The sequence below is a fragment of the Nuphar pumila genome, chromosome 1 (assembly GCF_984573655.1).
Source record: "Nuphar pumila chromosome 1, dmNupPumi1.hap1.1, whole genome shotgun sequence".
Classification (NCBI taxonomy): Eukaryota; Viridiplantae; Streptophyta; class Magnoliopsida; order Nymphaeales; family Nymphaeaceae; genus Nuphar; species Nuphar pumila.
The window spans coordinates 20,333,166-20,348,442 of NC_143249.1; the positions used below are offsets into that span (position 1 = coordinate 20,333,166).

Sequence of the window (15,277 nt, forward strand, 5' to 3'; positions counted from 1 at the left end):
GCAATCTAAAAAGATTAAGAAAAAAACTACAAAAGACTAAACCGACTAATGATAAAAAAAACTAATTAATTAATCTAGTAAATACCGAGTATTAAAAACGTGATCTGGACTAATTCCAACCTAGATCTAACATAAACTGAATTAAAAATCATGAAAATATCAAAAAACTCTATGCTAAATTTACCAATTTGAATAAAATATTATTATTCTACGCGCAAATCAAGAAAATCAACTAAACTAGATTAAGTTATTTTATTTTTTTTAGATGATGAAAAAAATAAAACTAATCCAAGGTTTTAAAACCCGTGACTCGGGATTCGACTCGTTCTTTATTGACTCGTGACTCGGCGGGTCAACTCGGTGACTCGGACCGAGTTTTGTTAACTTTTGATTTTAAAAGAAAAACAATATATAAATTGTCCATTAAACATATAAAGGTCTGTAGAATGACTTAATTACTAGTTTAATTAATTAATAAGTAAAATAATATCAAGTAAAACTATATCTAACTTATAATTACTCATCTAATAGCAAGAAATCGAACAACCAAGCAAAACAATAATTCAATATTTCAATAGAAACAAACCCTAAAGTAAAGTTAAGTTAAAAACTTACAAGGGTAAGAGTAAAAACTAAAGTAAAGATAACGATACTTGAGCAATCTGCAATGCATCTCAACAATCAACTTTCGCTTTTCAGTTTTCACTTCAATTTGTACTCGTATTATATCATATGTAATCTATAAATTTAATGAGTGACAACAATTCTGCAAATTTATGTATCAACTCTTAATATATTGAAAATTTAGAAATCATCACATGATAAGCTAAATATGTGGAGTAAAGTTGTAAACCATTCACCACAATCTAGTACATTTGTACAAATAAGAAATATAAAGTATAAAGCATAAGGCCCATGGCCATATAACAAAATTACAAAGTTCATAAGTATAAAGTTAATGATCATAACACAATGACAAAGTCTATCACCAAATTGATACCCAAAAAATCAAATTTCAAATATCCAAAATTCATCCACTTTTACAAAATATGATATCTCAAGTCAAGAGTCAAATCTCAAATAGAGGCGAAGTGCTATTATTTGGAACTTCATTTGAATCAATTCTTGAGTTAGAAGTAGAAATTAATGGCTGAATTGGAGTACTAATGGTTGCATTTTCCCTTGCATCTTCATCTTCAAGTCCATCACCACCTTCATCGTCAATAAGATTAGCTTCTTCAATGTTTTCAACTTCCATCTCCAAGTCCCTTAAGAAATCCTTCATTCAATAAAATATGACACATTTGAGTTAGCTTGCAATAGAGAAAGACAAAAATTAAATTAAAAGAATTTTAATCAAGTTAAAATATCAAACAAACTGTTACGGTTTTACCTCATCTCCATCTAAAACTCTTTCTTGCATGACCCATTCATCCATTGGTGTTTGCAAATATATATTGTCCAAAGAAATTGGGTCAAGACATGCTCTCTTTAATTGTTTTTCTCTCAAACGTAAATTATAATGGACAAACACTAAGTCATTAAGTTTCTTTTGAGCCAATTTATTTCTTCTCTTAGTGTGAATTTGATCAAAGGTACTCTAATTTCGTTCACATCCAGATGAAGAACATGTTTGACTAAGTATACGAATAGCAATTTTTTGGAGATCGGGGGCACATATTTCATGCATTTTCCACCACATTGTTGCATAAAGCCAAAAGACACAAAAATGTGAAGTTGATTAAAGAAATATTCTTTTGCACAACACAACAATAATGTTAAAGATAGATCACTTGGCTTGTGCTCATATCTAGTCATAACAGCTATAGAAGTACCAAAATTTGCACTTGCGTCTTCAAATAACTCAAATTGCTTGCATGCTCTTACTCTAGCTGAAATATTTGGCTCCAACTTCTCAATACATTTAATTAAACCACGCCTTACTTCAAGATGTTTTGTGAATTGCATGAAATAGTGCAAATAGTCAAATACATTAAAATGATAATTGCTAAAAGAAAGTTCATATTCAAAAGTTAAAATAATTAATAAAAAGATATAAACAAATACATACCTTAGAAAATTGTGGACTATAATGGTATTTGGGATTGAGATAGTATGTTGCTGCATGAAGAGGGTGATGAAGTTGATTTTCCCAACGATTGTCAATTATTTTCCAATAAGGTTTATACTTTTTTTTCTGATTGTCTTGAATTTCTTTTATAGCCTCTTTGGCTCTATCCATAGCTTCATAAAGATAACTCATTGTAGGATTTTCTTCTCCATCGACCACTCTCAAAACTTTGACTAGAGGTTCTATAGTTTTAACAGTTGATTCTACGACTCTCCAAAAATTACTATTCAATATAATATCCTCCATCTCTTTCCCCTCAGCATATGATGAATATTTTGAATTGTTTCATTCATCTGATGCCATCATTTTTCTAAGACCACTTCGATGTTCTAGCAAAGATTGAAGCATGATAAAATTAGTGGCAAATCTTGTAGTAACCGGTCTTAGAATTTCTTTCTTATTGGAAAATTGAGTCATCATTAGGTTCAAAACAAAAGTATGATTGTAAATGAACTTCGTGATCCTTTTTCCTTTTTCCTCGCATCCAGCTATGCTTTTTATCTTAGACAAATCTTCAAGCATGAGATCTATGCAATGAGTTGCACAAGGAGTCCAAAATATGGTTTTTCTCCTATCCTCCAACATCTTTCCAACTGCTTGATAGTTGGTTGCATTATCTGTGATTATCTGTCATTTTTCAATTTCAAAACATTATTAACATACTAGATAAATTATAAATATCAGTGTTCAATAGAAAATTACAAAAGAACAAAATGATATACCTGAACAACATTCTTTGCACCTACTGTTTCCACTACTTCGTCAAATAATTTAAATAAATTTTCTCGATTCTTCACGATACTTGTTGCATCAACTGATTTCAAGAAGTAAATGCCCCTTGGACAATGAACAAAAAAATTTATCAATGTCCTTTGTGTTGCATCTTTCCAACCATCAGCCATAATAGAATAACCCATTTCAGCTCAAGACTCCTCGTATTCTTTGAAATAATCATCAATTTTTTTAATTTCTTCTTGTAATAATCTTCCAGAAATTTCAGATGAAAAGGCGGCTTCAATCTCATTTCTACTGAGGAACAAACTTCAATCATCTTCGTAAAGTAAGGAGAATTGGCTCCTTCACTTGAACAAAAGCATCAAGATTATGCTTTTGGGCATCATTCATCAATTTTTTTTCTTTTATATATCTTTTCTCATTAGACTCATCACTTTCATCTGACAAGTCCATATCATTATCATTTACTTCAACAAAGAACCAATCTCATTTACAATATTTTTCTTATATAATTTGTGTTCCTTAAATGACTCCAAATTCTTACGATTTTTTTTTCTTACAGATTCTTCGACTTTGGCGCATGGTTCCACCTCTCCTTTAATACCAGCAAGATGATACTTAAGTTTATTAATTCCACCACTCATTTGTTTTGTACACGAAGTACATTGTACCCTCTTCTTTTTCTTATCAAGAGGGAACCCAAAATCCCACACAGGGTCCTTTCCTTTAGTGAATGTTGTTGGAGTCCTTGAAGATCCTTCTTCTGACATTTCTTTGATGATTTGATAAATCTAGAACTGTTAAATTTAAAAAGTTAAAAACATAGATACGGTTAGTAGATTATGCACAAAGTAATGATTGAAAGAACTAAAAAAATGCCATGATTTATTTGGTCCAGCCACTCTTGATTTTCGTTGTAGAGCAGTCCAAACCCACCAAGGAAAGTTGGTCAGCCCAATTTTTATTATGGATCAGTCCAAACCTATCAAAGAAAATCAGTGAACTGTACCCTGAAATCGATTGAGGTTCGGTCCACATGAATCCTCAAATCGATTGAGGTTGAGTCCACTTGAACCTTGCAAACAGATTTACAAGTGGGTCAAAACTGCACCTGATCCCAAAAATCGATGCACACATAAAACTATACATGGTACATAATGCACACAAACTGAACACTGTATATGCTCATCAGCATAAGCAAGTTATCATTTTTTTTACTATTAACACAAGCACGCTAAAAACCAATCTACATATGAATCTTCAACTGAAGATCAATGCATGAACAACAACAATAAAAAACCATTAGTGTCTGCTTCGTTCCCAAAAAAAATAAACGATACAGGCAGAACCCAAAATCGAAACCAAATCAGAATCCTAAAACCTGTACCCAGTGTTGTGAAAAGCGTTGAGGCGTAGCGAGGCGCCCCACCAAAATCTGAGGCGAGGCGTAAGCCTCGAGGCGCAAAGCGTAAGCCTCAAAAAAAAATTTAACTTAAAAAAATTATAAAAATTATCTAAAATTATAAATAAATAAGAAATGGTTTATTGATGAAGCAACAACCTACAAGAAATAAAACATATCAAATAAATACGGAAAAAATATGAGATTAACATGTAAAAGTAACATTAATGCAACAACTTGATCTATGTAAGTATCTAAGAAATAAAATATGAGCATTTATTCAATAAAAAATTAACATTAACAACAAAATGCATATTAAAAAATATAAGTATCTCTCTATATGAGCATTCATCAAATGAAAATTGTTCATCACTCGATAGTCAATGCTATATGCTCCATTGGATAACAGATAGATAAGTAGTCTACATCCAGAAATGCTGTCTAAGAACATTCCTCTTTTAACAGTATGCATAGTATGAGTAATACAGAAAAAATAATAGCTCACATTGTCCAATTGTATTTGCTAACCTGCTCTTTACTGAATATCCAAGTGGCATGCATTGCCTCATTTTATCCGGATCCATGCCACCACCATCGATCATACAGTTTAGTCACGCTATATTTGAAATGGTGCAAGTCAGTGGCATAAAGCCAGCCCCCTGCACATCTTTAAGCTTCTTTATTGAGTAAAAGCTACACACTACACAATATTTGATGCATTTTCTGCTCCTACAAGTCACATCCATACCTGTGCTTTGCTGTACAGAAAAAAAAAGGTGTTTACAGTGACTTTCAGGATCAGAAAACAAATTGTTATCCTTCATACCTGTGCTTTGCTGCAGCAGAGAAAATGAAAAGAACTAAACAGTAAAAGAAAAGAAAAAAATAAGGAAAAAAAAAACAGTGAGGGAAACACCAACATTTCCTCTGTTTTCTCCTGCTTCAAGCTCAAGCCATCTCCAGGCACCCCAAAATTGCTTTACTCTGTTAGAAGAAAGAAACCAGACACCAAAATCCGAGCTCATATTCAGTAGATTTGTGCACCAGAAACACTGTAAAAACTCAAGCAGATGGATCATGAATTAGAAACACGGCATTGTCAGTCGCAGCATCGACCCTGAGCAGCTTTGCAGCTGCAGGAACCACATCGATCATACTGTATAGAGCATCAAGACCAGCTTCTTCCAGTGGCGCCACCTCATTAAGGTCGAAACCCGACCAGATCAGAATTCTCTTCTGTTCAGTACTGATGGTGGCCATGGACGAGCAGTGGGCAGCCTCCAACATGATGGCTGCGGCAGCCCTATCTTCGTTCCAATGGCACCTCTTGTGCCCACTGAGCTCCTGTCCAGATGAGGACTTGTGACAGATCTTACACTGGTGGGCCGACAGCTCGTCGGTGTCGAATTCCGGCGAGGGGAGCTCATAGAGAGGTTCAACGACCTCCTTCTCCGCAGCTTCTGCATTGAGGAGCTCTTCTTTGGTCTTCTTGTGGCTGGCTCTGTGGCCCTCAAGAGCTTGGTGGGAAGAGAACACCTTGTGGCAAGGATTGCATCAGTACTTCTCTGATCGATCCATGAGAGCCCTGATCTTCTTCTTCTTCCTCTTCTTCTTTGAAGGCTTGGAATCCGGCCCATTTTCTTCCTGGAGCTCTGCTGCTCGGCTTCGCCTCGCCGGAAAATTCATGGCAGCCGGATTCTTGGCGTCCTTGAGCATCATCAGGTCATAAGCGGCATCGAAAATGGGATCGTGGGCTCCACCGTGGGAGACACCGAGACGAGAAGTAGGAGACGAGTGAGGGATGAGAGAGGCGAGTGAGGGACTGCATGCGAGAGAGAGAGAGAGAGAGAGACGGCCAGAGACGAGAGACAGACTGAAAAAAAATGAGAAATTAGGGCCCCTGACCCTAATTAGGGTTGGGGCCCTGGTTTAATAACATCTATTTTTTGGTCAAATGGGGGCTTTGACCCCCATTTGACCAACAAAAAGAGGCGCATACGCCTCACATTGAGGCGCATTTTGCCCTGAGGCGTACGCCTCAAGGCTTTTACGCTTTATACCAGCGCCTCAAGGCACAAAGGCCCTCGCCTTGAGGCGAGGCACGCTTTTTGCGCCTTGAGGCGCATTTTTAATAACACTGCCTGTACCCGTTAAGGTATTCCTTAGATTGTGTGCGTATGACACACACCAAAAGAAATCAGATTTGCGTGTATGTGCACAGTACACACCACTAACCTAATTTGTGTGTGCATACAACATACATACCTTCACAAATCTCGCCTGAAAATCGTGCGGCGACGCACTGTTTTTGCTGGAGAAGATGCGTCGGATCTGCGACGATGCCTTACTGTTCACCGTCGATGTGCCTTCATCGGAGTTACTGTTCACGCCGAAGTTATTGTTCGCGCCGGAAATACAAAACGCAAAAAAACACTATGTGTCTTCATCGGAGTTACTGTTCACGCCGGAAACTCCTTGTTGGCGTCGTTGTTCACGCCGGAGTTCTCGTCGGATGGCTGGAGCTGCAGCCGCACCGCACCTTGTCGGCTTCTCCTCTCTTTCGTCGAGGCTTGAACAGTGAAGAGTCGAAGACCCTAAAGACCTTTAAGGGTTTTCGTTGAAAGGTAAAGCAATAACAATTTCAAAATTGCCATTATCACGAACCAACGGGTCTTGAGTGACTCGATCCGAGTCGCGCGAGTCCAAGCGATCCCTCCAGCGAGTTTTGTCAAGCCGAAAGTGCCCAACACTCGTCCGAGTCCACCATGACTCGTGACTCAGCCCAGTCAAGCCCGAGTCTTGGCAAACCGAGTTTGCCTTGTCGGGTTGACTCGTTGGAGGGCCGAGCCGAGTCGAGTCACCGAGTTGACTCGGCGAGTTTTAAAACCTTGAACTAATCTAAACTAGATGTGATGAATATGCCATCACTAAAAAAAACCACATGCTATGATATGATGTATGCTATGTAGAAAATAAAACTACAAAACTAAGGAGAAACGGGAGAGAAGAAATGTACCTTCCGATCCGTTTTCGATGAAGGGGTTGAGAAAAAGAAAGTGGTCTTACCTTCCAGCTGCACGTGCCTCTGACGATGGGGACAAGGAGAAGCCTGTGATAGAGGGATTAGAAGCAAGATGAAACAAGAAGGAAACGAAGAACTGAGGGAGGAACCGACCGAAAGTGAAATGGGAGAAGAAGAGAAGAGGGGGAGGGCGACAGAGGCCTGCGTTTTCTCTGAAGGCAAAACGTGGGTTCTTGCTGGAAAATATTATTTATACTAAGCATTAGTTCAAAACACGCTTTTCTATGGAAGTCTAAAATTTTTTCACCAATTCCAAAAAGGGTCTTCCTCAAAAACGTGTTTTTCAAAAGAAGCTCTTCTAAACTAATTACAATCAGTTAATTAACTCCTAATCTAATTAAACTACAAATTAAAAACTTCTAAACTAAACAAAACACTGAACAACGCAGGGCAAGTTCTAAAATATGCTATTTTTCGATATTTTCAATTTCAAAGCAGTTTCTCAAAAATGTTGATAAGAATGGGTTTTTAACACGATTTTTCACTCGGTCATGCATAAAATAGTATGAATAAAATGCAAAATATATGCATAATCAATATGCATATTGTTTTAATTGTTCTAGGCTATGTCACAGGGATTCGGCTAGGAGGGTACCGCACCCACGTCGACGCGACTCGACGCGGGTGCGGGTGCCGCACCGGGTGCGGTCAACCCGATCCTGGGTGCGTTGACCGCACCCAGGATCATTAAGGTCCATTTTTTAAAAAAAAAAAATTTGCCCAAATGGGCTTACGATTTTTTTTTAAAAAAAAATTATGCAGCTGACAGGATCATTAAGGTCCATTAATGCTGTCAGCAGCTGACAGCAGCTGTCTGTCAGCAGCTGTGCTGACAGCTGCTGACAGCAGCTGACAGCTGAAAAAAAAAAAAAACCCGCATATTCCCCTGACCCCCTTTATATATTACATTTTTACATAAATGTAATATATATATATATTACATTTTTGCCCCTGCCGCACCCCTGCACCTGCACCCGCACCCGCACCCGCGCCCGCACCCGCACCCATGTGACATAGGTTCTAGGCAGTTTTATTCATGGAAATTTTCTACATGCAAACACAACACTTCCCGTGATTAAGAACATTATTCCTTTGAATCTGCCAAGCGGACTAAATCTTGGTTGCCTTATCATCTTCCAACAATTTATTCAAAGGCTTATATTTTTACTTACTTGGACCTCTATGTCACAAGTCAAGCATGATTGTTTTTTGTTGTATTATCTAGCACAGGAACTGTTACAGGATGTATGGCTTGTCTATATTTATTTCTTGCTTCTTGCTTTGGAATTTGTGGTATCTATATGGCTCTTCAATGTGCAATTATTGTTTTAAATATTCCTTTGTTGTTCTAGAATTGGAATTCCGTTGGCAATTCTTTGATGGTTGAGGAACTAAAGTGATATTCCTAAGGATCCTTTTTTATTTCTTTTCTTTCACCTGAAATGAAAAATTGCTGTGCATAGGTTGGGAATGAGAAAGCAAGTAATGCATTTTACATTGGAGTCCACAAGAGGAGGAAACCTGCTGTTTCATCTGGGAAAGGGAAGCTTCTTACATTTTTTGCGTTGCACGAAGTTACAGGGTGAAGTCTGAGATAAAAACTTACTTTACATTTTATTATAGTTCTTCCATGATTCTTGCCTGAATAGATAAAGACCATTGATTTACTTGGTGCATTGTGAGCAACTGTTTCATTTTTGTACATACATGTTATTTGCTGAAACTAAGATTCATCTACTGTAAAATAAAAAAATTATCAGTTTAATTATACATTCTACTATTTTGGATATTGTTGTGATCATACTTAATTCTGCTCATGGATGTTTTGCACTGCAAGCCTACAATTGTCAAAGTTGTTGCAACATCGTAAAGTTGTATCCCTTTTAAGGTATGGTTCATTCATCTACACACAGACCACACACAAAATACCTTAGCATTAAAGATAAACTAAGTGCAGCATGCATAAAGTGGATTTGGAAGTTCTGTGATGTCGAAAAATATGCAATGAACTTGTGATGAAATGCTGCATATATGCATATGTATGCATGTATGTTTGGTGCAAAGTGCATTTGCTTTATAAGAAAATTAAGTGATGTCAGCATCTTATTGTTAGATCTTAGAGTGCCATTTTTTCTTCTAATTAGGGGAGTTTATCTGGAATTTTAGGACACATCTGCTTCTACATGGATAACATTGCTACCTTATGTCACATAGAGACGGACATGGGTAGGGAACACGACACAGACATGTTTGGTAGGGCACAAATTTTGTAGAATTAGGACATGGGGACACACACACACACACACACACACACACACATATATATATATAACATAAACATTGAGTAGAAATCACCTCCTTTTCATATTTCATGTATTTGTTCATAGATCAGACTCTACAGTTGTGGTCTACATGTTTTTTCAGTAGGAAATAGGTTTTGAATCACGTGATTGCAACGTATAAGCAGGTTTTTCAAGGACTTCAATAATCAACGGCCCATAATGTGCCAAGTATAAAGTAGGTGGTAGCTGACTACTACTTTTGTAGCCTACCGAGCTTTTGAATGATCTTTTCCATGTTTTCCTTAAATCTGACAATGCAGATGTGTTCTACATGCTTGATTTGATAAGAATAAACTCTTGGATCATCCTATTCCAACATGCAGGTAGGTTTTTATAAGGTTTAAAAATCTACAGTCTAAGATTTTCATAAATATTCAAGGCTTAAAAAACCATGTTTTTTATCGAAAAAGCATGATCCAAACACATATATAGGGTCAGATTTGCAAAAAACAACCTGAAAATGCCTTTCCACTCATGGTAGGCTGGCAGTAGGCAGCTACCACTTTTCTTTATATATATATATATATATATATATATATATATATATATATATATAGGGAGTAGCTATCTATGACAGCCTACCACGAGCGAAAGGGGGGTTTCCGAATTGTTTTTCCCAAATCTGACCACACAGATGCATTCAGCGTGGTTGATTTGCTAGGAAATGACACTTGGATCGTGTTTTTCAATAAAAAAACTGTTTTTTAAGCATTAAATATTTATGATATTTACAAATTTTACACTATCGATTTTCAAACCTTATAAAAACCTACCTACCTGTCGGAATCGAATAATGCAAGAGTCCATTCCTAGAAAATCAAACACTTAGAATACATTTGTACAACCAGATTCGAGAAAAACATGGAAAAGTACCCTTCAAAAGCCCCGTAGGCAGCAATTGGCACAGATCGGTGTAGGCAACTACTCTCTCTCTCTCTCTCTCTCTCTCTCTCTCTCTCTCTCTCTCTCTCTCTCTCTCTCTCTCTCTATATATATATATATATATATATATATATATATATATATATAATCTCTGTAACAAGTATCGTGAGATTTATAAAAATCTCGCGAGATTTTCAAACCGTGACAAATATCGCGATATTTATGGTTTATCAGATATTTATTGCGAGATTTTTATTTTAAAATGTGTTTTGTTTATATTTTCTTATAAAAATTATTTTTTATATTTTTTATTGCCGAGATTTTGCCAAAAAAATGTGAGATTTATGAAAAAATTCAAAATCTCCCGAGTTTTTTGACTTCCGTCGTTTTAAACTTTTGTCACTATGTATATAATATAGGGTTAATATTTGGTGCTATTAAAGGCACCAAATTATATGAAACTATTGAGCTGGAAATCATATGTTTTAGATTTCTTTTGGAGATTAAATCCAATGGATGTGATCTATAATTGTGACACATAAGCAGGTTTTCCAGGGATTAAAAAATTAATGGTCCACAATGCACTAAATTTCGTGTCTGAAAAAATCATATTGTTGGATCAAAATAACACAATCCAAGGTTTGATCCTTAGCAAACAAACCATCCTGAACGCATCTATGTGGTAAGATTCAGTAGAAAAGCTTGAACCCATGATTTCCAGCTCAATAGTTCTGTATAATTTTGTGGCTTCAATAGCACCAAATATTAAACTAATAAAGGGGCAATGGTCCAAAATATGTTGCTTTACAAACTTTTCAAAAATGGCATAAAGATTATACTAGGTGTAACTGTCTTTTTAAAATTGTTTGTAAGTTGTGTCGAAATGCCCCCCTCATGCACATATGAGAGAAAGTAAAACAGGAAACGTAGAGAGAGGGGGGTGAAGATAAGGAAGAATTATCAATATATTAACAACTATTATCTCTTTAAAACTAGGGAAGAGAGAGAGAGAGGGAGATGTTGGATTCCTACAAAAAGATTTTAAAATGATCAATCCTTTTATAAGTTTTTTAAAAGTTACCAATGTGAACTTATTAGATAATCTATACTAGGGTTGTAAATTGGTCGGATCCAGGATAAAGATTTTGTAATTTTTGGATGTTCCAGATCTGACTCCCAATGTATTTTAGCTGTTTCGGATCCGACCTGTGCATCCCAAATCTATACCAATTGAATGATTGAAGGCTGATGTCTGTGTGTCTTGATGCAAACCCAAACCCAATGAACATGGTTGGATTATTTAAGTTATTGACCTGTACCCAACATGATTCATATTGAATTGGGTTTGGGTTCAAACCCAATTTAAAATTAGGATCAAAGGTACCTAGTCTCAAACATGATTCTACCCACTTACGCTGAGTCCAAACTGACATACCACCTGTTTTAGGTGTTCTAAAAACTGCTTGGACCCATATATAAATGCTAAAAAGATATTCATCCAAACATTTCGCTTTATAAAATAAAAGTGAAGTGGAGGTGGAAAATAAGGGTGAAAATGAATTAAGTTCATTTTGGCCTCCAACCTGAATCTATAACCTTTTTCTTAAATGCAGATAAAAAGGAAAAATTAGGATCATATCACATAAATGGGTCAGATGGTGGTAAAATGGAAATTGATGAAAATATGCTTTTAAATTGATTTTCAGGGATGCAGGTTTTTAAAATGAGTTGGAGTTAAAAAAGTAAAAGTTTTTTTTTCTTTTTAAATTGATTATCACTTTGACAGTGTGATCCGTCTGTAAGGACGGGCCATTTCCTAGTAATTCTTTAAACCCCTTGAGGTTTTCAAATTTGAGGATTGTGAAACAAATCTGTAAGGTTTTAACCGTCAAGCACCTAAGAGAACTTATGTCAAGAGCTATGTCACAATGATTTGTGGACTAGAGGACGCAGGATTCAGATTCCACTCAAAAGTTGTAAACAAAAAACAAAAATGGGGCACATGAACATGGACATTTTTAATTTTTAATCAATAAAAAACTATTTTTGAATATTTAACATTAAAAATGGTTTTTATTGAAATCGAAATAAAATGTAATAAAATATTATTTAAAAATATTTAAATACTGTCAGTTTCTATGTCGGTATGTCTGCTCGTGTCACCAGGGACCTGCACCCAAAATGGTGTGTCCCTGTGACATAGGTCGAGAGTGAACTACTGTATTAACTTGACTAACTTTCCTTGTTTTCCTCATCCTTTTTTTTCCAGTTGTGATTTTAGGTTGCTAGATGGACTGTCAAGTTATCTGTGAACGGTATGTCTGTTAAAAAAAATATATATATATATAATACCTGATAGGGCTATTATCGACTTTTCACGTAGTTGTTTTAGCAAACAACTATTTCTTTTTCTTTTTAACTTTTTATTTTCTTTTTCTTTTTCTTTTTCCTTTTTTATTTCTTGTCTCAAATCCAACCCAAAACGGGCCCCACATAGAGTCGTTGGGCCCCCCAACAGTCACATTTGTGACCGTTGTGGGCTCCCAACGACTCTATGGGAGCCCCCTTTTGGCTCTCCTTTTGAGATCCCTTTTGGGGTGTATAAATAGGGGTGAACCTTTTTGTATTCTTCATGCTTGTGAGCTCTCTCCTTCAATAAAGAGTATTTATTTTTAGTTTGTGCCTTTCTCAAGGCTTGTTTATGTTGTCCCATAGTGGACTTGGTTATTATCTCTCTTTGTGTATTGGACCATTGTTGGTCATTATGAATGCTTTTAGCATTTTTTATTTTTTCGCATACTTTATTACATGGTATCAGAGCCATTCGGTTCATAGAGGAAGAGGCGTGATATTCATTTTCACATATATTGTCTATATTCTTCACACTCTTTGGTGACATCATGGAATCCAAAATCGACTTATCCTTCAAGCTCAATGGAAAGAACTACATGATGTGGGCATTGGCATTGGAGAACAACCTCAAAGGTAAGAAACTGTGGGGTTATGTTATGGGTTCTATTCCGAAACCCCAATTGGAGCTCACCAAGATGGAAGGAGGTCATGAAAAAGCTCTTGAGGGAGATGCTCGTCTCTAAGCCATTGAAGACCACCAAAAGAAAGTTGAAAATTGGGAAAGCAACCACGCCAAAATCCTTGCTTAGTTCATGAACAATGTTGAACTCAAGGTATGTGCTAATATAGCTAAATTTCGTCGAGCCAATAAGGCTTAGTTCTTTATGAAGGGTACATATTTTTTGCAAAAAAAAATTAGAACCACTAAACAAGGTGATTCAAGTATACAAGATTACTATAGTGCATTAAATCCACTATGGGATGAGTTGGCTCTTTTAGAGCCAAAATGGGTAGCTATGGAGGATATTGAACTAAGGCAAAAACAAATGGAACAAGATCGATTGTTCCAATTTTTGTTTGGGCTACGTCCCGAATTTGAGCAAGTGAGGTCATCACTCCTCCATAGATCTATTTTTCCACCAATAGAAGACGCTATTGCCAAAATCACACAAGAGGAAACTAAGCTTGGCATGAGCAAGAACATTGATGAAGTTCTTGCCGTATCCAAACCCGGTAATAATGTTAAAACCTAAAAACCACCCCATTTTGAAAAACATGAAAACAATAGTGGAGGAAGAAAGATGATTATATGTCATCATTGCTATGAGCCGGGTCACATTAAACTCGCTTGCCCAAAGCTAAATGGAACATTCAAGCCTAAGGTGGCGTCCCTTAAAGAATCTACCACCAAAGAAGAGGAGGGCAAGAGTGGCAACCTCAAAGAAACACTTGGTCAAATATTTATGGCTCTACAACAAATTCTCAAAGCTACTTCCTCCACATCGGGTGCGGCCATTGCGTCTACATCATCACCCGGTACGTATTCTTGGATTTTAGACTCTGGAGCATCCTTTCATATGACCCCAGATGAAAATGCATTAACCGATGTATGCACCAATTCAAAAAGTCCATGTGTTTGTACGGCCAATAGAACCTTTTTAAAAATCATAAGTATTTGAACACTTAATTCTAAAAATTCTCAAAACCTTTTTGTCCCAAAAGTAAGAGTAGTTTCAAAGTTAAATTTGAATCTCTTTTTGGTTTCCCAAATTTCTGACCATGGATGTGAAATATCTTTTTTATATAATAGTTGCTTTGTGAATGATCTCTAGTCCGGGAAGCAAATTGGGCAAGGCCATAGGAAGGGAGACATCTACTATATGGATCATCTAAACCTTCCTACAAACTCTTTTTGTACTTATGTCCAAGATAAAAGCATTGAAATTTGGCATAAAAGACTTGGACATTCAAGTTATTCAAAAATGTATTTTTTTTCATTTGAAAACAAATTTTGTAAAGAAAAGGATATTAATTGCAAAGATTGCATTTTTGGAAAAATGAAGTCTATTCCATTTTCAACTAGAACATTTTTTTCCACGAGACCTTTTGAATTGGTGCACTTGGATGTTTGGGGTCCATCTCTGGTCATGTCTAAAGGTGGTTACTCATACTATGTCACTTTTATTGATGACTTTACTCGTTATGTTTGGATTTATTTCCTCAATCATAAATCAGAAGTATTTTCCTTTAAAGACTTTCATATGAAAATACAAAATCAATTTCAAAGTAATATATCCATTTTTAGATCTGATTCCGGTGGAGAATATTTGTCTAACGAATTTCAAAATTAT

The 15,277-nt window shown here is 36.2% G+C and overlaps 1 protein-coding gene across 2 annotated transcripts in view; it reads left to right on the forward strand.

Moving 5' to 3' along the window:
• Nucleotides 1–15,277, forward strand: part of LOC149848265 (F-box/LRR protein) — a 37,259-nt gene that overhangs the window by 17,276 nt on the left and 4,706 nt on the right. For both annotated transcript variants that reach the window (XM_089987183.1, XM_089987249.1), the window contains exon 9: nt 8,814–8,932. In XM_089987183.1, the coding sequence (XP_089843309.1) occupies nt 8,814–8,932 (119 nt within the window). The remainder of the gene's footprint in view (nt 1–8,813; nt 8,933–15,277) is intronic.